Genomic DNA, 27571 nt, shown 5'->3' on the forward strand with positions numbered 1-27571 from the left:
CTCCATTCTTTACCCTCCCAGTGGCCTTAGCAGCAGACTTTGCCTCAGTTGGACCGTCCTTCTGGAGTGTTCTAGAGCCTTACCTTTAGCCCGGGTGTTCTTTGAATGAAGCCATAAAGCTCTCCAGTGTGCCCAGCCCCCACAGCTGCCCGTCTTCTGTGAGCTCCTGAGATCCTCCTCCAGCCAAGGCTTTTGGTCTTTGAGTTTTCTATTTCTGTTGTTTATAAACTCAACCAATAGGTTCTTTCTGTATTCTAAAAAATAGTCACACTGAATGACTATCCTGGTAGGTCCCCTGGAGCCATGCTCCCTGGCACCTTGTTGGGGAGCACCACCCAGGCTCCCCTCTCCTACAGTGACTGCTGCTGTCCCTTGGTGCACAGCCCTGCTGGGCCACTCCTGAGGGGTCAAGGCTGATCTCTGCCCCGAACGCGCCCTGTCTCTGGCTGAGGAGTCTAGCTGAGAGGTGTGAAAGCATCGGCGGGCCCTGGGGCTGTGCCCACTTGTCCTGGGTGGCTGCAGGCCAGGAGCCAGGGAGCTCGGGAGAAGGATGGAGTGCAGGTCGGCTTTCTGGAGGAGAGTCCTGAGCTGAGCTTCAGGTAGCAGCAGGAGGGACTGTCTGAAAGGAGGAGAGACTGCAGGTGCATCGACTGGAGCCGAGGCTGAAGGTGGGGTCAGTGGGTTGCAGAGGGGCAGCTGGTGGGCACAGCCCTGTGCTCCGGCTGGTCTTGCTCATCGACGGACTGCGACGAGCAGCCAACCCCACCCCATCCTGCGGTTCTGCGGTGTGGCCTACCATGCCCACTTCTCCCTGCTCTGGGACAAGGTGGGTCCCCCCTGCGTGACCCACCTGCTCCCGCAGCCAGCCGAAGGGCAGAGCTGGACTCAGCAGAACTGGGCCCCCAGGGGAGGCCTGGATTCTGGCAGTGTCTGAGCGAGGGCTGTTCCCTGCCGAGTCATCCATCAGTCCTCTCACCGCGGGCTTCTGGGGACCCCCAGGACTTCCCCAGCGCCACCCTCGCCCCTCGTGTTTCCATGGAGAAGTGCTGACGATTTTGTTTCTACTCTCCATTTCTTTCTGAAATTCATCTACATCAAAGCGAGATCCCTGATGTTCAGCTCTCAACAAGGCTGTGGTGATTAAGCACTTAAATTGATTAATCAAATTTCCTGTGATGAGAACTACTGTCATTCATTAATCTGAGCGGGATTATAAATAAGAGATGGCAGGTAGGGGAGACAGACGTGCTGACAGATCCACGCGACAGCATGAATCACAAGCAGGCGCCTGCTTCCCGAGGGCTTTCGCTGCAGGCAGCCTGGGGCTGGAGTTCCCTAAAGACAAATGAGACGGAGATTAAAGTGGCCCCTCTTAATAAGGGAGTGTGCACAGCTGAGCAGGGGCTGAGCTGGGGCGGAGGCCACAGGCTGCGTGCCAATGGCCGGGCTCTGTGCCCGCAGGTGGTCGCAGCAGCTCTGGGGGCCAGAAGGGTGGGGAACGAGTCTCCCTGCAAGCAGATGCCAGCAGTTTGCCCTCTAAGCTGCGCCCCATTGAGGATGCAGGCTTGGGGTCGGATCCGCCCGGGCTCCGCGGATTGCTCGGCTGAGACTCCCAGCCTCCCAGGATGGGGATGTCAGTGACACCTGTCACACTGGGCTGTTCAGATTTCATGATGTCATGCCTGTGAGGCACTTAAATCTATTCTATGGATACTTATTGAGCACCTGCTGTATGCCAATACTAATCTGGCATTTAGAGATTTGTAAGGAACAGTGCCGGGCCTGCCCCCAGGGCGGTGTCCTCGTGGGGAAGACAGACACTGAGACTAAAGGACCGTGAAGTGCCGCCATCCCGGCCTCCCAGGGTGCCACATGCTCTCGTGGCCATCCAGCTGCATGGATGTCCTTTCTGTCCCTGGTCGTCACGCACTTCTTCCTGCCTGGCCTCCCACCCTGGGACACTGGCTGATTCCTTGGCCTCTGTCAGAATGAGCTCCTGGCTCCAGTGTACTGCTTCCCCGCCCAGGTCAAAGCTACCTGGCAGCCCTGCAGAGCAGGCGGCCTCTACAATGCACTGGGTTAGTGCCAGAGTGGAGGGGAGCCCAGAGCAGAGGGTGGGCGCCTTTTCTGGGTGGGCGGATGCCAGAGCTGGGTTTTGTGGATGTGGGAGTCGGGAAAAGGGAACAGGGTTTCTTAGGTCTCTGCACCCGGTTTTCCACTGATTTCTACCTCCTGACATCCTGTGCGGGTCTTAACTCACCTCTACGGGGGGGGGGGGGGGGGGGGGCGGCGGGAGGTCAATTAAGTAGGCCAGAAGGAAGAGGCCCGGCCTCCCACCCACACCACTGCCTGGACACAAAAACCAGGAAACTGCATGCTCCGTCTCGCTGGGCTCAGACGCAGCCATCAGTCAGCCGCTCTGCAGGCCCAGCTGCTCCTTCAGGCCTCCCAAACTGCCCATTTGTAGAGGCGGGGGACGGGGTTGGGAGTGGGGGGAAGCTGGATTCCCTCACTTGGAGGACACCCACTGGTGCTCAGTGAGATTAAAACTATCACTCCTGGTTGAATTGGCCTCTTCCACTGGTTTGCTAAATATTTAAAGACTCCTTATTAAAAGAGTTACCATCTTAAAAATGTCAGCTCGCCATCTGTCATGTCCTTCCTCTGGAGTGTGGCCTCTGGGCCCTTCCAAGCATCCTAGCCAAAGAAATCTTCTGCCCTGGGACCCCAGATCACCTCGAGTAGCTGCTGAGGACCTACTCTGTGCCCAGCGCTCCATGGCGCCCAGGCACCTGGCAGCTCAGCCTAGGTCCCTGCAGCCACAGAGGCTCCCACAGGATGACAAGCCAGCACCAGCCTGAGCAGGACTTGGGAACCAGGAGGAGGCAGGTAGGGCTGCAGTCCATTGCCACCCAGCGCCTTGCCCAGCCCTGGGCTGCTACCACTTCCCTTATCCCTGGACACTGGCTGGGCCACAGAAGCCAGTGTGCCAGGCAGGCCCAGGTTCTGCCCGGAGGGGCTCCTGCCTAGGGAGGGACAGGGAGTGAAGGCTGAGACGGGAGGGCTGTGGCCTGCCAGGATGGTGAGAGGGGCTGGTGGGGGCACCAAGGAAGGGTTAGAGGTGCCAGGGTTGGGTGGGATGGGTCAGGTTAGGTCGGTTGTGCAGGTGGAGCAGCTCCCTGGAGCATGGGAACAAGGTCACTTAGCATAGACACAGGCTTCCCCGAACCCCCCAATCCAAGAAAAATAGGTTCAAAGAGTTCTAAAAGCCTGCAACTCATTCAGGGATTCATTCAGCCGAGTGCCTACTGTATGCCAGAAGCCTCAAAATGCTAGAGAATAGAGAAATGGGGTGACACATTCCTATCCCCTCATAAGTGTGCAGCCTACCGGGGGCGGGGGCAGAGTGGAAGAGCCCACCTTGCTGCAGGAAAGGCAGGTTCCAGCCGCCCCCTCCGCACCTGTGCATCAGGGGAGGTGGGTGGTCCCCCTCCTGGAGGAGATGCCTCTGGGCTGGTGTTGACGGACTCCCAATCCACTAGGAATGTGGGGAGCTTGGTGTGGCAGGCCGGCATGGGGGAAGCTGCAGCAAGTGAGTCCAGAAAGGGCTGAGGACCACAGAGGAAAGAGACAGAACCTTCTGGAATATCCAAGCAGAGGTGGATGAAGAAGCCAGCTGCTCTGAGGAGGCCCCCCAGAGCTGAGGGGGTGGCAGGGCTGGTGAGGAAGGGAGAACTTGTGGAGCTGGACATGAGTCAGGTCGGAAGGGGGGTCAGCCAGGAATGCCCACTGTCCACAGGGGCTCTGGGAGCTGGTGGTAGGTGCAAGTGCCCAGCCAGGGCACATTGCCCCCGTGACCTGGGCCTGATGGGGGTCAGCCTATGACCCCATGCAGAGTGGAAGGATTCAGTTGAGCCTGGGGCTGGGGTACAGGCTGCCTGACACTGGAGGGGCCAGAGAGAAGGGGGACATGGGGCAGGAACGGATGTGGCTTGACCTTCCATCACTCCCACCCTCGTGTTCGGAGACTCTGGCACCCAGTCTTGCAAGGTCTGTGGGATGAGAATCTCAATTTGCTGCAGCCACTGTTAGCCCCAGAGTCAGGGACCACAGCTGGGAGACGGCACCCGATGTCCACCTTGACCCGTGCATATTCAGGGGTGCAGATGATGTGAGGAGGGGCGCCCGGAGTCTGCAAGTCCACAGACCCGAGTCCCGTCTGGGCCTGGCCATGGACTCCTAGGGAGCCCGTGGAGGAGGCCACAGTCACGGTGCCAGGGCCTTCCTTCACTGCCTGGTGCAGAAAGGCCTCCACTGGCCGGTGGACAGTCCCAGCCGCCCCTTCCGGTTCCAGTCATCCCCCAGCTCCGTGCATCGCGGCATCTCGCACCCGCCCGCTCACCTTGCTGTCGGCAAGAGTTAAGTTTTAATGAGAAAAGAATTTCTCTCTGGAATATTGAGTATAATTAAAACTCTGCTGTGGGGGGGAAAAAGTCTAGCAAACACTGAGGTGCTAGAGGAAGTGAGGATGTTAGAACACGACCCCCACCTCCCTTTCCCCGTGACACGGATTATTAAGTCAGGTTGGAAAAAGTTCCTATTAAATATTTAAATATTTCATTAAATATTCATCATCTCAAAAATTGCTTCCTAACAGATCCTTAGGTAAATATAACAATATTTGATCACAAAAGCTGCTTGGCCTGACACAGGCCCAGAGGGGTGAGTCTGTCTGGGGCTGGAGTCCCACAGGTGCAGGGAGTCCCACTCAGGGAGGGGAGGCTAGGAGGGCAGCAGGGGCTGCTCCTGGCCATGACCAGGGGCCTGAGTGGCTCCGGAGAATGAGCCTCAGAGGTGAAATGACCCACAGAGGTCACGTGGCCTCTGGTGGTGTAGCTAGACCCAAGTGGCCAGCCCTTCTTAGGGGTCTCTATGAGGCTGTGGAAAAGGCTCCATAGGAGGGGCTCCCTCTGGCCCGTGTCACCTGTAGGGGGACGTTATGAAGGGATATTGTTCCCAGATGTGGCTGGGCTAGAGAAGCCTTGGGTCCCTTCCAGGCGCTGTGGAGGGGTGTTTCTCTGGGGCTCAGATGGCTGTGCTTGGGGCCCTGCCATTCCTTTTAGGGACATCTGGTCCACCAACGGTGGGAATGGTGCCTGGTTTTCTGTGGGCAGTCACGTATGTGCCCACCCTGTCTCCCACCTCACGGGTACAGCGCTCAGGTCTACAGGGGCTCTTAACCTCTGCGCTGGTGACTTTGGGGCCAGATCATTCTCCGTGGTGGTGACTGTCATGTCCTTTAGGATGTGCTGCGTCGTCCTGGCCTCTGTCCACAATATGCTCCATCAGCCATGACCCCCGAACATGGCCCCAGACATTGCTCTTACAAGAAAGGCCATCAATAAAGCTGAGTGGGTATGGCTTAGGGTTCCAAGGGACAGAAGGGGAGCCAATCGGGTGGATGGATGGGGCCAGCCTTGGCCTGAAGGGCTGGCTCTGAATGGGTGGGGGTGGGGAGAGAGCAACCTCGGTGCCCACACACAGTTTCCTCCTGGAGTCTTCCCCAAAGTCCTCGGGACCTGGCATCTACCACCGCCCCAGCCCACACACTGGTTTCCCCCACTAGGCCTGGAACACCCCACACAGAACACCCACTACACACCAGCAGTGGGGACACCCCACTCCAGGCCATACCAAGTCTCCACGTCCCCATGTCCTTCCTTGACCTTCCCAGCAGCCCCTCCCCAATCCTCTCTTCTCTGATCCCCATTCAATGCCCACCCGGCCTTATGGGGCACCAGGGTCAGTGCCAGGTCACCGTTGCAGACCTGGCACCTGCTCACCTCCACCTGGCCCTGCTAGGAACACGGGCTGGGTCCTGTCCTCCCTGAGGCTCTGTCCTAGTAGAAGAACAAGGACCGTCCAGCCTCACTATGCCACTGGCTCTCGCAGCCCTGCCCCTGGTGGCTGAGAGTCTGGGCAGCCTCCCTGTCCTCAATGCAGCCTGGAAGACAGACCAGCGCTCCTGCCCCCTGCCTGCATCCCAGGCCAGCCTGCCCTCTGCACAGGTAGCCGCTGTTCTCTGCTCGGGAGCAGAGGCTGAGCTGTTTGCCCAAGGTCACAACAGCAACAGAGCCAGGTTCACGCCCAGGTCGGTCCCACCCCGGAGCCCAAATGAAGCAGGTGCTCAGTGAACACCCCACAGACTGTGCCTTTCAGGAGCTCTCCCAGCAGGAGAGGGGACGCGCCCCCCCCAACACACACACCAGCCCTAGGTGTTTGCAGGCAGAGAGGAAGCCTGGGTGCCCAAGCCCTACTCCCCACCGCCCTCCTCTCCTTCCCTGGGCAAATTCTGGGGTGAAGAGGAGGCCACAAAGATTAATGGGCTCCCCTCCCGGGCAGCAGGTTCAGGAACAAGGTGGGGTGGGGGGGACGCTCTCCATGCTCAATTCTGATAAATGGCTCTGGCTGCAAGTGCTGCCCTTAGACTCCTGGGTGGACAGGAAGGCGTGAAATCCGAGGCTTCAGTGGGTCTGGAATGTGCTTGGGCCCGTGTCCTGGAGGAAGGACCATCTGCCGGGGAGAGCCTGGCCTTCAGGCAGGCACTCAGTCGAGGCCCCCTGTGGGGGTGTTCTGCCCTGTGCCCAGGCTGGGCAGCGAGGTGCAGAGCAGGGCAGGAGCCAGTCCTCCTTGGGCACAGGGGAGGGACCTGTCACAAAATATCACTGACCTGGGTGACTTTTTGTCTCTCTCCCTGTTTGGGGGCTGGAAGGCCAAGGCTCTGATGGTCAGTGCAGCTGAGGGCTGGCTCCGATTCTTCAGTGGCACCTTTTTGCTGTGTCCTCACAAGTCCCATTGGTGGGGCTCCACCCTCATGGCCTAATCCCCTCCCACCTCGAAGGCCATCCCCTTGGGGGTCAGGCCCTGATACGTGAACCTGGGGAGACACCACTTCAGACCCAGTGGCCCCCTGGGCCAAGCTTCCCTGCCTGGCCCGTCCTGTGACTGCTGCCCAGGCTCTTTGTACACACAGACGGAAAATGGCTCCAAGGTACAGAAGCCAGAGGTCTCCCCACACAAAGTCACCTGTCATCAGTATTGATGCCAGCCTGGCCCGACTGGGCACCAGGGGAAGGCAAGCAAGGGAGCCAGGTCCAGGGCGACTGCTGGAAGCCACTTTGAGTCAGAAACAATGTCTTTTGCATGTTTGTAAGTAAAACCCTGGGGGCCACCCCAGGTCAGGTCAGCCGTGGGGGGGGGGTCTTAACTGAAGCAGCACCTGACAAATGTAGGGAGGGGACCGAGTGGCACTTTTCTGACACAAGGTCCCTGATCAGTGGGGAGCCCAGAAGCAGTGAGGACACAGCTCAGGCAGGCGGGCTCCCCCAGGGGTGAGCAAGGGCGCTGGCAGTGGGTGGGAGCCAGGAGCCAGAGCTGCTGGGTCCCCTCCTTTCAGAAGGCCTCGGTTTCCTCACCTAGGAAACAGGGATGACAAATGCTTCCTCCTTGCTCAGAGCTGCCCCAGGAGAGACCCTGGGACTCCACCCTTTACAACAGGAGGTAGTCACTCAGTGGGCAGTGGGAGCAACAGGTCTGGTTGAAGTTCTGGTCCTGCCATCCTGATACCCTTAAGGCATGGGGTCCTGGGGAGAAACGGAGCCAACAAAAGCTCGTGGCCAGCCCCATGGGGACTTGGCCAACTTGGGACACAGGCACCAGCTCAAAGGCCAGCATCCAGCAAGTTCAGTTCTGAACGCCTGTTAAAGGTGGGTAGGTCCTGAACCTCTCCAAAGCTTGGTGGATCCATCTGTAAAGTGGGTGGCCAGTTCCCTTGAGCACTGGCCACTGTGAGGACCAAGAGCCAGTACAAGTGCCCCCCAGCTAGCATGCGATGACACTTCCTTAGGCAACAGTGGTCCAGGGACACAACCACCCAATGAGGCAACTCAGTAGAGCTGCTTCTAACATCACAGAAAGCGTGGCTGTCATGGTCATGGAGGGATTTCTGTTATCAGCTGCAGCGGGAGGAAAGGCAAGACACCCCCCCCCTCCACCTCGGGGGGCCCCCTCTGGTGTGTGTGGGAGGGCCAGGGAAGGGCCTGTGCAGCTCGAGCCTGGTAAACAGCCAGATGCAGAATGGAGACAGGTGGGATTAAATTATCCACAGGTGCCCCGGGCTGTGCACCCCACCGCCTCACCACTGTGCCTGCAAGATTCGATACCGCCCCGCGCAGGTTAGCAGCATATTGGATTCCAAAGAGTCATATTTTAACACTGCCGAATAGTTGCAGGCGACAGGAAACCTGTTCTTTTCCCATTTTATACATCCAGAAAATTTGTACCACATGCAGCCTGCATGTCATTACACACTTTAAAATATTGCATTCTCTTCCCAGAGCTGCAGAACCATCATAAGGCAGGTGGAGTGCAGGAGCAGGGGCGAGGGGCCTGGAGAGAGCAGCTAAAGGAAGGTGCCCGCGTCTTCCCATTAAGAACAGAACCACTGCCCCGCCCTGGGAGGCTCATCTTCCTGGAGGATGCAGGACAATCTGTTATTTCCCAGGGAGGTCGCTGAAGGCGCTCATGCGGGAAAAGCAGGTGTAATTACAGAGGCCCAGGCGGGCTCTGCTCTAATGGATGTAGGATCCGTGGCCAGGCAGTGCACATGGCTGAGCCCCCGGGTCCCACTCCCGCTGTGCTTGGGCTCCAGGCCGGAGGAGACCAAGCCTCCTGCCCTGCACCATTAAAGAGCACGGGCAGTCCCCATTCCTTCCTGTCCCTGGCTCCAGCTGAGAGCCATTTGCATCCTGTCTCATCCACAGATTGTCCCTCTCACTGGGGGCTGCTCAGAAACCACAGGGAGGGTTTGGAAAGCAGACTTTCAGTCCTGTCATGGTGCAGAGCAGCTGCAGCTGCCACGCGGGGACCTCCTTCCTGCGGGGGCAGGTGGCCTTTCTCATGGCCTGGGCACACTTTTGGAGGGTCTTGACTCTGTCCCAGGCTGCAGAGAGTCAGCTCTGCTCTGTCCCACCTGAGCCACTTGTCTTCATGTGATGCTTGACCCAAGGAGCTTTTCCAGAACATTCTCTGTGAGCTAGGTGCTGTGCCAGGCTGGGGAGATAGACAGCTTGAGAAGCTTTGGAAGGCAGAGGGAGAGCTCCTTTCCTCCTCCCAGACCCCTGCCCAGAGCATCCTCTGTGGCAGGCTCTATGTGGGGCCTGGGATCGGGGACCCTTGATCCAGAGGAGGGATGGCCTCCAGCCCACCAGGAAGGCCCTTGGCACTCCTGGATTCCTCCAAGCTGGGTCCCAGCCACACAGCATTATCCAGGACTCCCTTCGTGTCAGATGTGCCAACGTGGGGGACCCAGGGCAGACAAGGATGGATGCAGCACCCAGGGTACACACAGGTGTGGATGCAGGGAGCCAAGAGGGTGGGCGGCCGGTCAGCAGAGGGAAAATAAGTGGAAGATGAAAAGCTGCCAGTCTCACTGGGAAGATGAGCCTTGGAGAGGACATTTAGGACACAGAGGCAGGCAGCTCCTGCTTCAAGGCTGAGACTGGACTCAGGTGCACAGGGCTGGAAACCAGGAAAGGAGGGCGCCCACCCCACAGACCCTGTGCATCTCACAGGCAAGGCCTCTCTCTGGTTCCCCAAAGAATCTCAGCACCTGCACCTACTGGGCGCCAGGAACTTTAGTCAGCTGAGCAGGCAGACTCAGCCATGGCAGTGATGCTGAGCAGGCAAGGAGGCCCAAGACGGTCCTTGGGCCACAGTCTTTTTGTTTTAATTGGGTTGAAATTTACTAACTTAAACTAGCTTTTTTTTTTTTTTTTTTTTTTTGGTACTAGGGATTGAACCCAGGAGTACTCTCCCACTGAGTCCTTTTTATTATTTATCCTCAGTCCTTTTTATTTTTTATTTTGAGACAGGGTCTTGCCCAGGCTGGCCTCAAACTTTCCATCCTCCTGCCTCAGCCTCCTGAGCAGCTAGGATTATAGATGTGAGCCACTGCACCCAGCTTAAAAAATGAACACTTTTAATCATACAGTTGCCTTTAGTATGTTCACAATGTTATACGACCGCCACCTCTATCTAGTTCCAAAACACTTTTATCACCCCCAAAAGAACCACATCCCCATTATCAGCCTCCTCCTCTTCCTTCTCCTCCTCTTCCTCCACCGACAGCCCCACAAATCTGTGTTCTCACTCTAGACACTGACATATTTTGAATATTCTGATGTGTGGCATCATAGAGTATGTGCCCTTTTGTGGCTGGCTTTTGGGACTAGAATCATGTTTTCCAGTTTCTTCCATGTGGACGGGGTGGTCCTTGATCCTCTCGTGGATGAAGAGTGCTCCTGCTTGGATCTGCCCCATTTTGTGCATCTGTGATGAACACGGACTCTTTTCTCCCCGCGGGAGGGCGCCATCGGGGTCTGTGTGCATGCCTACCTGCTTGAGTCCCTGTTCTCGGCTCTTCTAGGGCACGCCTAGGAGAGGAACTGCTGGGTCGCGTAGCCAATCCATGCTTAACTGAGAAATGGGCCACAGTTTATCTGTGAAATTCAAAAGGTTCTGAACAGGCCTGCAGTGGACCACACAGGGAACTTCACAGCTGCGGGACGTGTGAAGTAGGGACTCAAGGGCTGTCCTGGCCCAAGTGGCTGCGGAGACAGGACGACTCCTGAGAGCAGCATTTGGTGCTCACCTTTCAGCCAGCCCTTGTCCTTGAAGCCCAAATGGATGACTTGACCTTCAGCAGCTCAGGTTCCCTGGACTGTGAGGGTTCATGGGGGAAGCTGGCGAGGCTGGACAGCATGTGGCTGGGAGTGAGCCATGCAGAGGGGACTGTGGCCTTGGGTACCCGTCCCTCTGGTGCCTGGACCAGGGTGGCTGACAGCTTTGGGCAGCCCATGCAGGTGCCTGGACCTCTGTGCTCCAAGTTCAGGGACCCAGAAGGCCAGTCCCACAGGGAACTTCCTCAGGGAGGCTGCCCTCCAGCATCGTGCACACAGATGACACCTGGCACCTGGGCACAACAGCAAACAGACCTTGTTGTGGCCAAGACCTGCGGGGGGTCAATAGCATCCTTTCCTGCCATTGGGAGTCGAGGGCTAGGCTGGAATGGCTCTGAGGAGTCCAGGAGGCAGGCACAGGGCAGGAAGGGCCTCCAGAGCCAGGGGGCCTGGGAAGGCCTGGCCTGAGGCCGCCCTGTTGAGGGCTGGAGTTGCTGCTGGTGGGTGGGGGGTGGGGGTGCGAGGCTGAGCAACAGCGGAAGCCGGACCAGAGGTGGCCACTCCTTCCTGGAGGCCAAGGAGAGGTGTGTGGCTGCCAGTGGAGGAGGAGGGCGGATCCGAGTCTCGCCTTCAGAATTGCTGGCTGTGGAGTGGGCACGGGATTCACAGAGCCAGGGTGGGGGACCCGGGCCTGGCTGAGGGGAGGGCAGGGCTGGGCAGGGCCCAGGCAGTGCCCGTACAGCAAAGGTGCTACCTGGGAGCGGGTCCTCAGGGGGCCTCGCTGGGGGTTTGGGCCAGGGGCCCTTCACTTCTGAGTCTGCTGACCGGGCATGGCCTCCCCTGCCGCCGCCACTCCTGGTGGAGTCAGGCGGGTGGGTGGCAGCCCAGGCCAGGGCACAGTGGTCAGCTGGGTCTGTCAGGCAAAGGTTGGTCTGGGTGGTCCTGAAGCTGTGGGCTCGGGAACCTGAGCAGATCCAGGGTGTCCACTCTCTCGTGCAGAACGAGGTCACTGCTCTCATCCCCAGTGAGAGGATTCCAGTGTTGAGGTCCCCAGAAGGATTTCTGACTCTGCCTCCTTCCCCGTATGCATGTTGGCAAGGCTCCGTCGGCCTGGGTACTGCACTGAATTTAACATCCGGCCACTTGAAGTAGCTGAGGACACACAGCTCTGCCCACACAGCCTGAGCACAAGCCAGGCCACTAGATCTACCAGGTGACTGAGGAATGCTGAGGAATCTTGTGTTAATTGATGGTGCAAGTCATTAAAAATATATTGTCATTTAATCCACCAAACCTGCAAGATTGGGTCATTACCAATAAGGACAGTAAGATTCAAAGAGACCAAGTCACCGGCCCACAGTCTCTACTGCAATAGAGTTTCAAGCCCTGGTGGGGTTCCTGCTGAGTGCCCCATCCCTCCTGGCCCTCCCTCCTCCCCTAGTCAGGCCAGGAAGGCTGGGGATCAGGTGACCTCTGCCTGATGAAGAGGGACCAGGAGGGGTCTCTGCCCCACTGGTCCCATTGGACTCTGGCTCCCCGAGGTTTCCAGGGCTGGACAGTAGCACTGGGCAGAGGTTTTAGCCTAGCTGTCCAAGGGCACAGAGCTGTCCTTTCCTGACACTCTTCCTAGAGGACCAGTGTTCCTTGAAGGGCTGTTTTCAAGGAAGGAGCCTCTCCTGGCCAAGGTCCAGTGCCCTTGGAGCACCAGCCCTTCTTTCTGCTGAACCAGAGACTTCTGCGTAGCGGTGATCACGTAAGGCTCACTATCAGTGTCATCATTGATATTTCCATTCCACAGAGGAGAAGGTCGAGGCCTTACGACAGGGATCTGGCTGGGTTTCATTTCCCTCCCCACCCAGAGCCTGCAAGGGTCAGACATGCTCAAGGCCTTGGAGGCCCCAGGACAGGGCCTGGCTGGGATAGGGTGTCCACAGGTGTCGGGAGCCCTTTGTTTTTAGGGGAGGGGTGTGGCTGTGACCTCTGCTAGCTTCCCTCCTAGGACAAGCCCTGCTGTCATCCTGGAGTCCGGGCAGCCGCCCAGCGGGCCCAGATCTGTTTGTGTGCACTTCTGACGCGAGCTCCCAGATCCCTGGCCTGGTGCCGGGGTGCTTCCCCCACCAGGGCGCTGCCGGCTCCCTTCTCTCTTTGTAGAGATGTTTTTGTGAACTTCAAAAAAACGGGAAAAGTCTGATCCTCTGTCCAGCCCATTAATTCTGCATGCTCAGGCCCAAATTAACCTTGGCAAGCCTTCGAGAGGAGAGAGGGAGAGAGTAATTCTAACCTTAAAAATCTGCTGATTAAAGCTGGTTTCAGGAATTCACTCCACTTAATGTCTTGGCAGGGAGCCCAGCCCCGCATTAACATAGCCACAGACAGGCCTGGCATTCCCTCCCCTCATAAACAAAGCCCCCCGCTGGCTGTAAGCAAGAATCCCATCCCTGATCCTTCCCTGGGCAGCTGGTGTTTGCGATGTGCTGCAGGTACCTGGACTGTCACCTGTGCCTGGATGGGCGGTGCTGAGGAGCTGGATTCAGGCCGCAAAGCCATGATCACAACCAGAAACCCCAGCAGCTGCAGCCCTGGGCCACCGCAGCGGGAGGCCGCGGGCTGGTTTCCCAGCAGTGCTCGGCCCTCCCTACCATTTAGAATGGCCACTGGGCACTTCAGACGGTAGAATCTTGGGTCTGCCTTGGCTTCCCTTCTGGGATAGGAGGCCCTGAGGATGAGGAAGGGAAAGGTCAGCTTGTTGGGAATGTGCATGGAGCACGCCCAGCGCCAGAGGGTACAACCCCAGCTCCCCGCAGCGGCTCAGTTCCCACCATCTTTCATCCCTTGGTCTAAAATGTGCAAGTTCCCATGAACCCCACGGGCTGTTGGCAAGGAGGACACCTGCCCAAGAGGTACTTGTGAGAGTCCTTTTGCCTCTTTAGAGAATCCTCAGTAAGATCAGACCTGCTGGAAAGGAGGGCGGGGCTTGACAATGTGGGAGGAAGGGAGGGTGGGGGGATGGAGAGAGGGAAGGAGGGAAGGAAGGAAGGAGGAGGGATGGATGGAAGGGAGGGAGGGAGGGAGGAAGGAAGCCGTCATCAGTACAAACCACTTGTAAGATCAGTTCTAGCCTCTTGACAAGGCTCCAAGAAATAGGTCTCAGCAATACGCTTTGATGAGAGAGGAAATTTCACTTTATTTATTTATTATTTATGTCTCGTACTTTGTGTGAGCATTCGAGATAGCAGCAGCCCCCGACAATGAAACAGGCTCAAAGAACAAGAGCCTGCCGCGGGGCTGCCTGGACTAGGAGAGCACACGGGGATGGGCGCTGCGCAGGACAGGCCGGCGAGGAGGGGCAGTGCTCCTCACCGGGGCCGGGGGACCAGGTGTCAGGATGAGCTTCCCACGTCTGTCCTCTGGGCAGGGTTAGAAATGGCCCAGGGTGCTTGCTCCCCAGAGCCTTCTGGCAAGTGCAGGGCTGGGGGCAGCTGGAACCATGTGGGCCTGGCTGGCAGTCTCCAGAGGGTGGGGATATGTGCAGAGAGGGCAGCCAGGTACCTGGACTTGACCCCAAACAGGGGGAGCTGACAGGAGGACTGCAGGGCTCACACTGTCCCCTCCACCCATCCTGGTCTCCCACCTGAGAGCTATGACTGGAGCAAGCCCCTCTCTAAATCCAAATTCACCTTGTTATCAACTTTTAGCTATTATTCCATTTTATGCCCACTAATTTATTAATCTTGGAACCCCCAAAGCCCATAAAGCCAAAGCTCCAGGGATTTTATTTATACCTTTAAACATGATTTTTATGCCTTTTTATCTAAAAATTCATTTAATTTTTATGACCTCCCTCACTCATGTCCTTGTAGGCTGCTGCTTCATTCAGATGGTCCCTGCCTGTGCATGCCGTGCCCCGGGGGACAGGTGAGGGAGGCAGGTGGCCCCATGCCACGGTGGCCCTGGGTCAGGACAGTGGTCCCACCGTCTTTTCCCCATGGCTCCCTCTGCCCCTTGGCTCTCAACCCTGCACCCTGTTTCGAATTTCCTTCCTGATCTCAAAAGGGCTCCTGCTGTAGAAGTGATCTAGAACGTTCTATGGAGACGTCCAGGGAGCTTCCAGCTTGAGAACCAAGTGTCTCCCTCTCCATTCATACCCTGCAGGTCTTCTCACAGCTCCTTGCCCTGACGGAGGGGCTGTCCCGCTCTGTCCCGCCTGTCCTCCCTCCCAGGTGGCGCCCCAGGGTCCACAGCACCTTCTCCAGGATGCTCTCCTCTGCCCTCCGCTAACCCAAGTTCTCCCTGTCCCAGGCGTCCCCTCCTCCGAGCTCAGCCCTTCCAGGTGCCTGCGCAGGGCGTTTTCCTACCTGCAGGGGCTGGGGACCACGGGTACTTTCCGCAGGTGGGGGACCCCAGGTCTGCCTGCCTCCTCAGCTCTCTCCCCTTTTCCCACTGGGGCTGGGCAAGCCTTGAAACCTGTGTGCCTCACTGGTTTCCGTCTGCCCCTCTCTTTCCTGCATCACCTGACCTTCACAGCCAGGCTGGACCACCTGGTCCTGTGTCCCTCCAGGGTGTGGACCAGACCTTCTGCTCCAGGGAAAGAGCCTGAACTCCTGGAGGCTTTCAAGGCCCAGGGTCCAGGGTTCGGCTCTGGCTGTCATGAGCCCTGTGGCCTTGGCCGAGGAAAGTGCTGCCATCTCTGAGCCTCCGCGCCCACGTCTGTAGGGAGGGATTCATGCTGCCCTTCCTCAATGATGGCAGAGAGGTGTCTGGCAGAGCCCCTCTCCCTGTCTCCCTGGGTCCCTTTAGCACCAGGCATGGGGACACCCCATTAGTGGGCCCAGAGACTGGTTTAGGTCATGGGAGGGCAGGAGCACCCAGGACGGCAGGAGGAGCAGCCTCTCGGGGGAGGAGTCATCTCCGGAGCCTGGAGGGTGAGCTTGGCAGCCGGCCCACCCGCCCCAGGAGTCCCCGAGGAAGCGCAGGGCTCAGGGGGTGACTCCACCACGCAGCCTGCATTGGCCTTGTAACATGAAGGAGTCAGGACTGGGCGTCCAGCGGCCTGTGTGCCGCCTGGCGGGTCCCCTGATGTGGCCGGCCAAGGCTGCTCGGGGAGACGCCGTTGAGACTGTCTGAGGAGAGAGGCCAGCGAGAGCCCTGGTCAGTGATGATCTAATATTCCAAATCCCGGCTGTCACCCAGTCCCCGAGGCCGAACCGGACTGCAATGCATTTAGCTCAAACTCATTTTAAAGCAATTCACCATTTAACATGTTCTGAGGCCCGGCGCTGTCCGGCGCCTGTGCAGGAAGCATGCGAATTGAATCATTTGGTCTAATCTTAGATTAATACGAACCAAATCCGTCAGTGAGGACGAGGCACCTGGACTTCATCCCTTTGTCTGTGATGAGGCAGGCCCTACAGGCGACCTGAGGTGCAGACAGATGTGTGAGAAGCTACGTGGGTGGCACCATAGGGGGTGGAAGGGGCGGGCCTGGGCTCAGACAAGGCTCAGCCGGAGCCCCCCTCCCTATCCCAGCCCAGGCCTCCTGTCCAGGCCTTGGACCTCCCCAAGATGGCTCCGTGGGGTCCAGCTGGGCAGCCAGAGGACAGGAGGCAGGACACCACATCACACTTGCCTGCTCCCGCCAGCTCCCCACCCCCTCCCAGCTGTGTCGTGAGCTTTTGTGCCACTGGCCAGGGACGCTCTGGGGGGTGCTGGAGGTTTTTAATCCCACCTGCTCTTTGAGGAGCACCTGCTTCTTAATGGTGTGTCACAGCTCCCACAGGAGAGGGTCACCCTTGACCACACGAGAGCCCCACAGCCCTGTGGTTGGCAGGTATCCCCACTCCACCCAGCTCCCTCCTGCCCCACGGATAGTTCCGGGTCAAATCTAGAAGAGGGAGATGTTTCTGCCTCTTGGGTCACAGCTGGAATTATAGGGCCCTCTCTACCTGCCACATGAAGACCACCCACTGCGGCAGGCAAGAGGGCACAGGGAAGACACACAGAAATCAGAAATGGAGACCGGGAGGGAGGGGACAGGTCCAGCCCAAAGCTCTAGTTCTGAGCCTGCCCTTGACCCTTCTGTTCTCAGAGCTACCCCCAGCCCTTCCTGGAAATATGGGAAAGGGCAGGGCCATAGAAACCTGCAACCACTCATCCTGGTCCCACGGGGGATTCTGCAGAATAGTTGGAGCCATGGACTCAGCCCCCAACCTGATCCTGCACTTGGGACTCAGATGAGAAAACAGAGGCTTGGCGCCCTCGCCTGGGCCCATGGCCCTGCTGTAGACACCTCTGTGGTCTGCCTGCTCTTCTCTACCTGCTGTCCACCCTGCCATTTCCCACTCACCCTTCTTAGCTCAGCACCGTGTCGCTTCCCTTCACATGACTTGGCTGAGCTCAGAACGCAGGGACCACTGGTGCCGGCTCGGGTTCTCTGCACTAGCATCAGCTCTCTCACTTGGTCTGGCTCATTCTCTTTACTCTCCCTCCCACACCCCCCTGAGCCGGGGGATGCTCTGGGATTGGGGCCATGCCCTCCTGGTTCCTGGTCCTCCAGGCCCTGCCAGCCCAGGGCTCCCTCTGTGGGGCATCTGGCTGCCTCTTACATGCGCCTGCCCCTTGGTCACTTTGGGGCAAGATGAAATCGTTGTCTTGCAGGAGAGCTTTCCTTTCCCATCATTCTTGTTCTTCCCGCACCTTGACACCTGAGACACAATGCACATGGAGTCATCTTGGTCACGTGGGCATCAGATATAAGCCAAGAGATAAACCAAGCACCAAAAAAACCGATGCTCACTCTGACTGCCTCTGTGTAGACTGTCCCCTGCCCAGGGGGAGACGGGGGAGCTGAGTGGGGCTCCTGGGCCTGTCACAGGGGCCTGGGCCGGCACCACAGCAAGCCTTGGCCAACTCTGGGACCCCCGCTCTGGGCTGGCTCCCAGGGGCTGATCCAGTTCTGAGGCAGAGGAGGTGGCAGAGGGACTCTCCTAAAAGAGGATTATGAGTGGAGATTTGCTGGTAAACACGGGGTCTGAGCAGGCGGTGGGTATTATCTCCTCATTAGAGAAGGCTTTTGAAGGAGGGTTGAGGGCGTGAGGTTCTGGGAACCCTGGCAGAGTCAGGCTCTGACCTCCGGACAAAGCAGCTCCCAGGCCTCTCCCCACCAATCCCCGACTTCCCCAAAACTGGGGTCCCACCCTCCAGGGGCCTCAGCCAAACATCTCTGAACTGGATCCTAGAGCAGGTTCCCTAGTGTGAGTGTGTCCAGTACAGAAGGGCCTGTGCCATCCAGCAGGTGGCCACTGCCACCTGGGGCCCTCAAGCCCCTGAAACAAGCCAGCACCACTGAGGATCTGAGGCTTCGCTTCTTCAGTTGGACTTAATTTAAGTTTGGCTTTGCACACCACCTGGGCTGCCGCCACCATGTTGGGTAGCACAATTCTGAAAAGACCTGGTGTGAGCCACAGCAGGGATGCGAGGCACCTGCACCCTGAAAGGCAAGTCAGCCGCAAGCCACCGGCTTTGGGGGCTCCCTGCTTCTTGCGAGAGGCAGACCCAGGAAACAGGATGAAGGGGTCTCCCCCAGAGAAGAAACTTCATGGGAGGCCAAGGCTGCAGGGCATTTTCCCCTCCTAAGGAAATGCTGTGCATGCCCCGAAAACAAATACCCAAGATGAATCGACTTGAAAGCCGGCCCCGCACCTTCTGTCTGTCTGTTAAATATTCATTCTGCAGTTCCACACGCCTGGCCCTTTGTTCTCCTTCCTGGCCCTGCTCAGGTGTCTGCATCCTGTAGGAATCAAGCAGATTTATGGAGCACCTGCCACGTAGAAATCACTGGGAAACTTTAAAGGACCCTATAATTCACACATGTCCCCGTGTGACAGGTCAGGGATAGGGAAAGTGTGACCTGGCCCACATCTTTGAACAGCCTGAGGACTAAGACTGGCTTTTACAGTTTTTAACTGTTGAAATTTTTTTGAAGGATGACATTCATGACACGCGACAAAATTCAAATTTCAGCATCCATGAATAAAGTTGTGTTGGGACAGAGTCACGGCCACTCTTCAACTTGTCGTCAGAGGCTGCTTTGGGCCTGTAATAGCAGAACTAAGTGGTTACAAGTTCATCTGACCCCCAAGCCAAACTACTTACTGCCTGGCCCTTGAAAGAAAGCCCAGGAGCCCCAGTGAGCGGGGAGGTGGTACCACAGACGTCCAAACTGAAATGACAACGATGACGGTGTGGACCACGCCCCAGGAAGACCCCCCCAGACCTGCCCACCGGGGAGGCAGCTCACATCCGAGCTCCAAAGGGCCATCTCCAGGGAATCTGCCCAGGCAGCTGGGGCTCGAGAGGCTCTGGGGGGGACCTGAGCTAGACTAGAAGCCATCCCCAGGCGAGGACAGGTTTGGATGAAGGATGCACCCAGCCTGCCCAGAGCCACGCGCCAGTGTCCACTGGGGAAGACCCAAGGGGGCATAAGTGGGCGAGCTGGTGTCCAGCAGAATCATCTGACTCCACCTGTTCCTCCAGCGCTCAGGGCCTTCAGTAGGGGGCCAAGTCCTCTGTGTGGTGGGTGCTGGAAGTGGAAGAAAGAGCTGGAGGGTGTGTGCATGGGAGACAGACAGACAGAGGCATGGGAGACAGACTGACAGAGGCATGGGAGACAGAGTGAGAGTGAGGGAACCCGGGTGGGGAAGTCCGGTCACAACCCCACTAACACAGTGGCCATCGGGGGAGCCTGGATGGCCCCCTATGGCACACGGGCCTGTGCTGGTGGGTGAGTCTGGAGGAGAACCCCTCTGGAGGAGGGTGTGGGGGACTTCCCTTCGGGGCCGTTGCTTGCTCAGGAGGGCAGAAGGACCTTGCTTGTGCTGGTTTCCCCTGTAATGTCATTTCTTCTTCTTTTATTTTTTGGAAAAGCACCATGGTGTCCTAAAGTGACTTTGAGTATCTAAGGGGACAATCTTCCTTGCTCTGCCAGGCCAGAAGGAGGCTGTTGGGCCTCAACTCCCCCAACATGCCTCCTCGGAAGGTGTCTCTATCTGAAGGGGGACGTTCTCTGGGTTGCCTGTAGATACATAGCTCCTTCCTCTTCTTCCTCTGTGTGCACATAAGCAGGAAGCCCACGCATGCCTGCCCACACCCCCACCGCCTGTGCACACGCGCCGCACACTCACACACGCAGTAGGGCCCCAGGATGTGGCTCTCCCTGCAGCCGCATCACGGCCTCCAATTGGAAAGCTCAACCCAGGGAGCCCCCAGGGAGCCCCCAGGGCCTGATCAAAAAGCGCTGGGAGTTTGTACAACACAAATCACTACAGACCAACTTGATTGCTTTTTCTGATTAGTGGGTAAGGGAACGGATCTGATACGCTGCCTCATAAAATATTGTGCAATTAATCCCCAATTGGCTTGGTAATGACATTGTCATACAGACTGGAAACCAACAGGAAGACTGCAAAGTGAGGACGATGTCCCCAGGAGCCAGGGAGAGGCTGGACAGGCCGGGGTCCTGGAGGGGGCTGGGGTTAGTGTGGGGGTGAGAGGGGAAGAGCGGGGACACAGCCAGGCAGGCAGGACGCGCCAGGCCAAGCGGTACCCTTGGCAAGTCCACACTTAGCTGCTCTATCCACCTGAAAAGGCCCCTGAGAAGAAATCAGACTAAGTGGACGCCCCCCACACCCCCACCCCACCCCGACTGCTCCTGCTGGCCATGCCCAGGCACCGCTGCCTACCAGGCCCTGCCTAGCCTCCACATGGAGGCCACGTAGCAACCCTGCATCCCAGGGCTCCTGTCCCCACACATGCCCATCTACCCAGCCAGAAACTGGACATCATCCTTGCACCTGTGAACTTGTTTGATCCTCTCCACCCTCGCTGCTAATGCCACTGTCCCATCCCAGCATGCCTCCCATCTCATAGGAACTCCTCCAGCCAGGTCCTTATGCCCCAGCCTTCCTCTGCTCCTGTCCTCTGGCCGCACTGCTGCCACAGTGAGGTTCCAAAGCACAAATGTGGCCATGACATGACTTTGCTCCTTACTGACCCAGGGTGAGAGCAAGGCCTCCCCTCCTTGCTACGGTCTTTTGTGATCTGACTTGGCTGATCTCCCCACATGTCCTTGATTCTCCATCATCCAAATAATTTCGGGGCCCCTCCAACCCAGCCCACACTGTCCTGCCCTCCATCCTCCACCGCCAGCAATCCTGCTGCTAGAGATCCTCCTTCCCTGCTCCTGCTCACTCTTACAGCCTCGCAACCTCTGACACCTGCTCCAGGGGTGGCCACTGCCACAACTGCTTGTGCATCAGGTCTGGGACTGTCCTGAGCCTCCCACTGCCACATCAGCCTTCAGCCTTCACGGTCACCCTAAGAGAAGTGATCAGAGCTGGGCACGATGGCGCACACCTGTAACCCCAGCCTCTTGAGAGGCTGAGACAGAAGGATCACAAGGTCAAGGCCAGCCTCAGCAAGGTCCTAAGCAACTCAGTGAGACCTGCCTCAACACATGAAAAGGGCTGGGATGTGCTCAGTGGTTAAGCGGTTAAGCGCCCCTGGGTTCAATCCTGGTCCCAAAGAGAGAGGGAGAGCAAGAGAAATGATCAGAACGGCACCCGGAAGGGCGGCCCGGAGGACGGGGAGCCTCTGAGCTGGCAGTGGGGGACCAGGTGCAGTCAGCTCTCCCTTACCCCCCCACCCGGTGAGCCCCCGAGTGACTCCAGCCCACGGGAGCCGGTTCCATGAGCCTCTTTCTGCACAAGGCCAGCAGGCCAGCAGCGGGGACAAGCCTTGCCGTGAGGCTCAGCCCTTCCCGTGGGAAACACAGAGCCGTGTTTCAGGGTGGTTTTCTAGTGTGGGCCGGAAGTCCTCAACTTCAGCGCTTCCTCTGCAGGGTCCTTTCCCACACGGGGTGGTCTCCACCCTGTGTCCTGGGGTGCCAGGAGGGAGAAGTGCTGTCTGTCCTCTCCCAGGAAGTCCAAGAGTCCCCACCCCAGGACCCCCAGGCAGGAGGAAAGACAGTCAAGCAACCACAGGGCAATCTAAGTGCTGGGCGAGGCCCCTGGGGTGAGGCCAAAGCCCGGGGACTTCTTAGCCGTGGTGCTCCCGCAGCCCCGCCAGGCCTGCAGATGCCCACGGATGCACACCAGGCTGTCGGCTGCGCTCAGCCACTTCCCTCTCCACCCTCTGAACACGGCGCCTCTCATCTGATGAGACCAGAGACCCCAGATCCCCGCAGTGGTCGGGGGAACAGAGCAACATCTAAAAATAGAGTCTGGAGGTTCTGAGCGAGGCCCGAGGGCTGCTCTGATTAACATGCATGAGCCTGGATGCAGACACGGCCATTTTTCTTTCCACCTTCATCTTGCTCATTGGATGGTCCTGGACAGTTCTAGGTGGGCCAGGTCGGCGAGAGGGAGGCGCTGGCAAGCTCCGGGAGAACAGGCCTGCCTTCCTCTGGTCCTGCACTTTCACAGCCTGGGCAGGGCAGGCGTTGGTAAATTCTCTCTGACCTCTGAGTGTGAGGGAGGCTGAAGCTCGATCCAGACAGGGAGGCAGAGACTAGGGAGACTATGAAAAGCAGCCATGTTTGCTTGCCGTCTAAGTGGGAGGAGCAGAGAGGACTTTGATTTCCATTGACAGGAGAAACTTCTCCCAACAATTCCCTCCCCTTGGTTCCCCGCAGGGGTCAGAGAGAAGGAACTGCCCCTGGGAAGCGCTGGCCGAGGTCACAGGCCGCCCAGCCACTGCAGCCAGGCTCCTCCAGAAAGTGTCCAAACAGAAGCCTCCTTTGCTCAGAAGGAGTGAGTTATCAAAAACACAAAAACAAAACACAGTGCCTTGCAATCCAGAGCAGTCGGGGAAGAATACTGCCTTCTTAATAATAAATACATTTCTTGGGCAAGAATTGCAAGGGAATCGTTTAAATTAATTTCCGCTTTGTTTGTTTGGTTTGTACAGGGCGTAAATCCCAGCTGACGGCGCTCTGTAAAAGTTCTAACATATTGGAAATCTGATTTTCTTACAGCCAGAATCCCAGAGTCCAAAATGATTTCTCTTTCAGCTCTGCTAATCAGACAGGCAGGGCTCAAACGGACTCCGAGACGAGCCAAATGGCACTTGGTCTTTTTGGGGGTGTAAATGATATCTGATGAAACCTTCAGCTGCGGAGCTGGTGGCCATTCCTCCCTGGAGAGCTGGTGTCAGGGCGTGGGAGCTGCCGTGACATGAACTGAGCAAGGAGACAGGGACAGAGGCCTTCCCCCCACCCCAGGGTCCTCAGGCCCGTCCCGGCCCTTCCTTCTTTGTGACCTCACCCCTCCTCAAGTGGGTGCCGCGGGGAGCCAGGGAACCCTGAAGCCGAGGAACGGGAGATCATTCAATTTTGATTTGGTGGCTCCAAAGGAAACCTTTCAGCGCTGGCTCAGAGGTGGGCCCCCATCCCCAGGTGCCCTGAGTCAGCCTCTCCGAACCCATGAGCCGCCTACAGTGAGGCCCCTCCTTCCCACACAGATTTGCCAGTTGGATTTGGAGAGGGCCCCTCTCTGCCTCACCAGCAAGCCTGCCCCCGGTGCCCAGCCCTGAGTGCATAGGCAGCCCCCAGAAGCAGGGCTATGGTACAGGCCACCCACGAGTCAATGCCACCTCCCTGGGCCTGGGTGACGCCTGGGAACTGTCCCTCTTCACAACTCTCACACCTCTGTTCCACCCACCTTGCTCTCTGACCTGTCTTCTTCCAAAACCAAACCATGTGCAGTAGATGTAGGGTTAGACCTTAAAAAGCAAACAAGCAAATACCTGAATAAACAAACACTCAAAAATAGAAAGGGGGGCTGTGTCAAGGGGCCTCGGGCTCTGGCGGTGCAGCCTTGGTGCTCCCTGGCCCTCTCTCCGCCGGGGCTACCTGGTGAGAAGCTGGCGGGAGGCATGTTTCCTGTGTGTGAATCAATTCCGCCGCCTTGGGTCCTTCCTGGTGCGCAGAAGGGTCTTAGCCTTGGCGCGAGGAATGGGCATCCCAGTAGCTCCAAGTCCCCGGAGCGTGCGTATGTGCATTTCCCTGGTCCCTGGCTGTCCTGAACTTTCAGAAACCCCCAGGCCCGAGGGTAGGGTGCCAGCTGCCCTCTGCATGGCCTGCCGGCGTGATCCAGAGGCTTCCTAGCTGTCCCTGCCCCCAGTTAGCTGGGGCCCGTGCGGCCACCTCCTCCCGCTTGCGGCAGGGCCGCGGCCCCCTGCTCCTCCTCTGCTGCGCCGTCTGCCTTCCTCCCTCCTTCCCTCTTTCCAACTGAACTCTCGTTTTTCCTCTCTCCCTAGTGCTTGTACGGCTGCTATGTCCATTCCTCCATCATCCCCACCTTCCACCGGAGGTGCTACTGGCTCCTTCAGGTAGGTGGCTGGACTGGATTCTTCTTGCGTCACCTCGGGAAGGGTCTGTGGAGGGCGCTGAGGGGGCGCGGGGCTCCTGCGCGTGGCTGCCTGGGGCTGACAGCCCTGGGGAGCCTTCCTAGCTTCCAGCTGTATGGTGCTGAGGCCAGCCGGTGGCCGGCCTGGTTGTCAGGAGCCAGGAGGGGAGAGGTGGAGGCAGGTCGGCCCTTGCCACCCAGTGGGAAGTGAGCTAGGTGACTCAAGGTTCCAGGGTGTCTCGGTTTCCTGTGAGGAGAACAAGAAAGGAGGTGGCACCCTGCCCCTGACTGTAAACAGGTCGGCCGAGAGCTGCATGTTCTTCTGTTCTGTGGGTTGGTCATGAGACGCATGTGGCCAGCAGTTGGATTGATTGGCACGACTTGGGCAGGAGCTCCGTAACCCATTTGTGATGCCTGGCACGGCGGGGGGTGGCGGGAGGCTGCCATGCCTGTGGAGGGAGGCCCCGCCTGCGTTCCTTGTGCACAGTGTTGCTGAGCCAGGGAGGGTCCTGCAGAGGCCCAGCCAGCCTTTTTCCAATGGGTGGTCATCTTGCCAGGTACAAGGTGCTGCTGTGTAGGTGGGAAGGTGAGGGAGCCTTCTGGTCAAGCTGGACCTCCTTGCAAAAACAGTCCACTGGTTTGCAGCTGCCCTTTGTACACACATCCCTTGGCCGGGCACTGCCCCCTAAGGCCTTCCGGCTGTCTCTACCCAGGATGCTGCTGGAGGCCTTTCCTGCCTCCGTCCTGCCTTCTGCGCCCACTGGTGTTCAAGCTAGCAAAACTCTGGCCCTTGGTGGTTTGGGGATCCCTCCGACTGAGAGGTGTCGGTTGGGAGGGAACTGGCAGCGGGGACTTAGCCCCAGCTCCAGGTCAGGTGTGCAGAGAGACCGCATGTGTGGCAGAGCAGAGAGGCCACGGGTCCTGGGCAGGGTCCATGAGGCCCAGGGCCATCTGGAAGAGGAAGCCATCACTCAGTCTGGTCAAACCCTCTGTCCATGGCTCCCCCCAGCCCCAGCCTCCAAGCCCTTTCCTTTCTCCCTCGGTTCCCAGAAATAATTGTCTGTGGTTCAGCAAGTTCATTAAGAATGATGCCGAGACGACCGGGATGTGCTGATTGCAAGACGCTGTTTCTGGTCGCTGTGCCTGATGTCAGTTGCCCTGGCCGTCAACCTGTGGCGGTTGACGTCAGAGTGCGGGGTTCATGATTGACAGACCTTGTGAGAGGACCTCAGTGCAGCCCCAGGGTTTGCTCTGGTGTCCTGTCGGCAGGCATTGCCCGAAGGTGTTTCACCATGGGGCAGAGGGGCTCCTCTCCTCTCCTGAGAGGGGGTGGCCTGCAGGACCCCACCTGGGAGCCGACCTGGAGATGTCAGAGCCGGCCCCTGTGACCCCGCGCTCAGATTCTGGCTTTTGGAAGCAACATTTACTCCACGCAGCCTTCAGCCTGGGGAACGCCTTGCCGGGCCCCAGCCCGGGTCTGCCCCTCCATCTTCGTGCCCCTCCATCTTCGTGCCCTGCTCTGAACACTTCTTTGGCACTGCCTGCCTTCTTCATGCTCCCTGCCACAGCCGGCACCTGCCCTGAGGACCACCCTGTCCTCCAGGCCTCCTCTGCGCCTGCCTCCACCTGCCACCTTCATCCCGTCCCACTCTTGTGCCGTTTTAGTCCACTAAATCTGCTTTCCTGGAGTTAGGCTCCGCTGGGCGGGCGAGGGGCGAGTCCACACTTCCCTCACTCCTCTCGATGCCCAGGCCAGGAGGGCGCCTGCCGCCCGCTCCCGCGCTCCCTCCCTCCTGCCTCCATCCTCTGGCTTTGGACGGTGCAACCTGGCACAGTTCACGTGCACCTGCTTATCACCTTCCAGCCAGTGGGAAGCTGGAGTCCCCCAGGGCCAGTGTCACAGGTCAGATTCCTCGGTGGCTTTGCAGGGCCTCTGCTTCCCCTCCCCACTCTGGGGGTGTCTCCTCCCGCTCCTGACCTCAAGCATCACTCTGTTTCTGTGATCAGGTAAAAGGAGGGAATGGGCTCAGGTGTGGGGTGCCCGGGCCAGCCTAGATGGCAATTGGAAGTCAAGGAGCTTAAGCCAAAGCAATTAGCGTCATGTCCTTCTGCAGAGCCAGGAGCCACCGTGACTGCTCGGGGCAATTGGTTCTGGTGCTCGTGGCTACACCACGATAATGACAGCCTGGTCAGGTGGCATTTCTCTGATATTAAATAGGAAACAAGCAGGAGACACGGCCCAGGTGGAAACTGGCTCAAGTTTGCCTCTGACACCAATTACCAGGAAAAGAGTCCGTGGGAGCAAAGGTGTCAGGGGAGTGCCCCCAGTGGGAGCTGAGGAGGCCACACAGGACACCTGAGAAGGTGCTGGGCAGGGCCTGAGTGGACCTCACCCCTCGCAGCCCACCACCTGCTGAGCCACTTGGCTGGCACCAGGCAACCTTCTAGAAAGTGGGGGGAGGCAGAGAGCTTGTGGGGCTGCCTCTGAAAAAGGAGGGTCCCTTGAGGAGCAGCCCACCACTGGCCTCTGAAGCTCACTGGCCGTGAGCTCACCTCTGTTCTCCGACACCCTCCAATGGATGCCACCTCAGGGCCACTTAGCACAGCAGGGCTTCTACCCACACTGCCTGGGTTCTCTCTGCCTGGACTGGTCTGTCCCCCTAGTGTTCTGCACAGAGCATGAGCCACAGGACAGGAGGTATGGCTCTGCTGCAGCTGCTGCCCCCACCCCAGGACAAGGAAGGCGCAGGCCATGCGGACTGGGGCCAGGAGCACAGTCGGGGCCAGCACGCAGCGGGGTGCAGACCTGAGCTGCATGGCGAGGTGCGAGCATCTCTGAGCTGTGGGCTTCCTTTCAAGGGAGGCGCCGCCACCGCAATCTGTCTGTGTCTGTCTCCGTGGGCATTTGTCCCTTCCGCTCCCCTCTCTTCCTGGCTAGTAAGCATCCCATGAGGAGGTAGGTGAGAGAGAGCAGGCAGCCCCCGGGGCAGGGCACCCAAGCCCTTTTGGCCCACGGATGAACACAGTCCTTGCTGTGACTGGTGGGAACATGCGAGGCCACCAGCCAGCTCAGAGGTGCTGGAAGGTAGGCTGCCCCTGCCCTGGGTGGTGTCTTGGGCCCCAGGTCACTCTGGGCCCAGAAGATCTGAGCTTGGTTCACTCCACTTCTCCAGCTAGCCAGGGCTTGAGCACCCAACATGGCCCCTGCTGACCTGGGACTACCCCGCAGGCAGGGGGCACAAATCGCCTTTGCTCAGACCATCAGCCTCCCTGGGGTCTCCTCCTGTCACAGGCAGGAGGGTCTCTGGGTCCACTGAGCCCAGAAGGAGCATGGCCAGGCTCAGGGTCACCCCATGGTCAGCAGTCGGGCAGGGATCCAGCCTTAGACAGCCCTGGCCTCTGCTCCCACTGTCTACAGGACTGTCACTGGAG

The 27571-nt window shown here is 58.4% G+C and overlaps 1 protein-coding gene across 1 annotated transcript in view; it reads left to right on the plus strand.

The window, feature by feature from the left end:
* Positions 1 to 27571, plus strand: part of Camta1 (calmodulin binding transcription activator 1) — a 764822-nt gene that overhangs the window by 516066 nt on the left and 221185 nt on the right. Inside the window, exon 6 of the mRNA XM_027947479.3 lies at positions 24051 to 24122. Within this exon, the coding sequence (XP_027803280.2) occupies positions 24051 to 24122 (72 nt within the window). The remainder of the gene's footprint in view (positions 1 to 24050; positions 24123 to 27571) is intronic.

The sequence above is a fragment of the Marmota flaviventris genome, chromosome 10 (assembly GCF_047511675.1).
Source record: "Marmota flaviventris isolate mMarFla1 chromosome 10, mMarFla1.hap1, whole genome shotgun sequence".
Classification (NCBI taxonomy): Eukaryota; Metazoa; Chordata; class Mammalia; order Rodentia; family Sciuridae; genus Marmota; species Marmota flaviventris.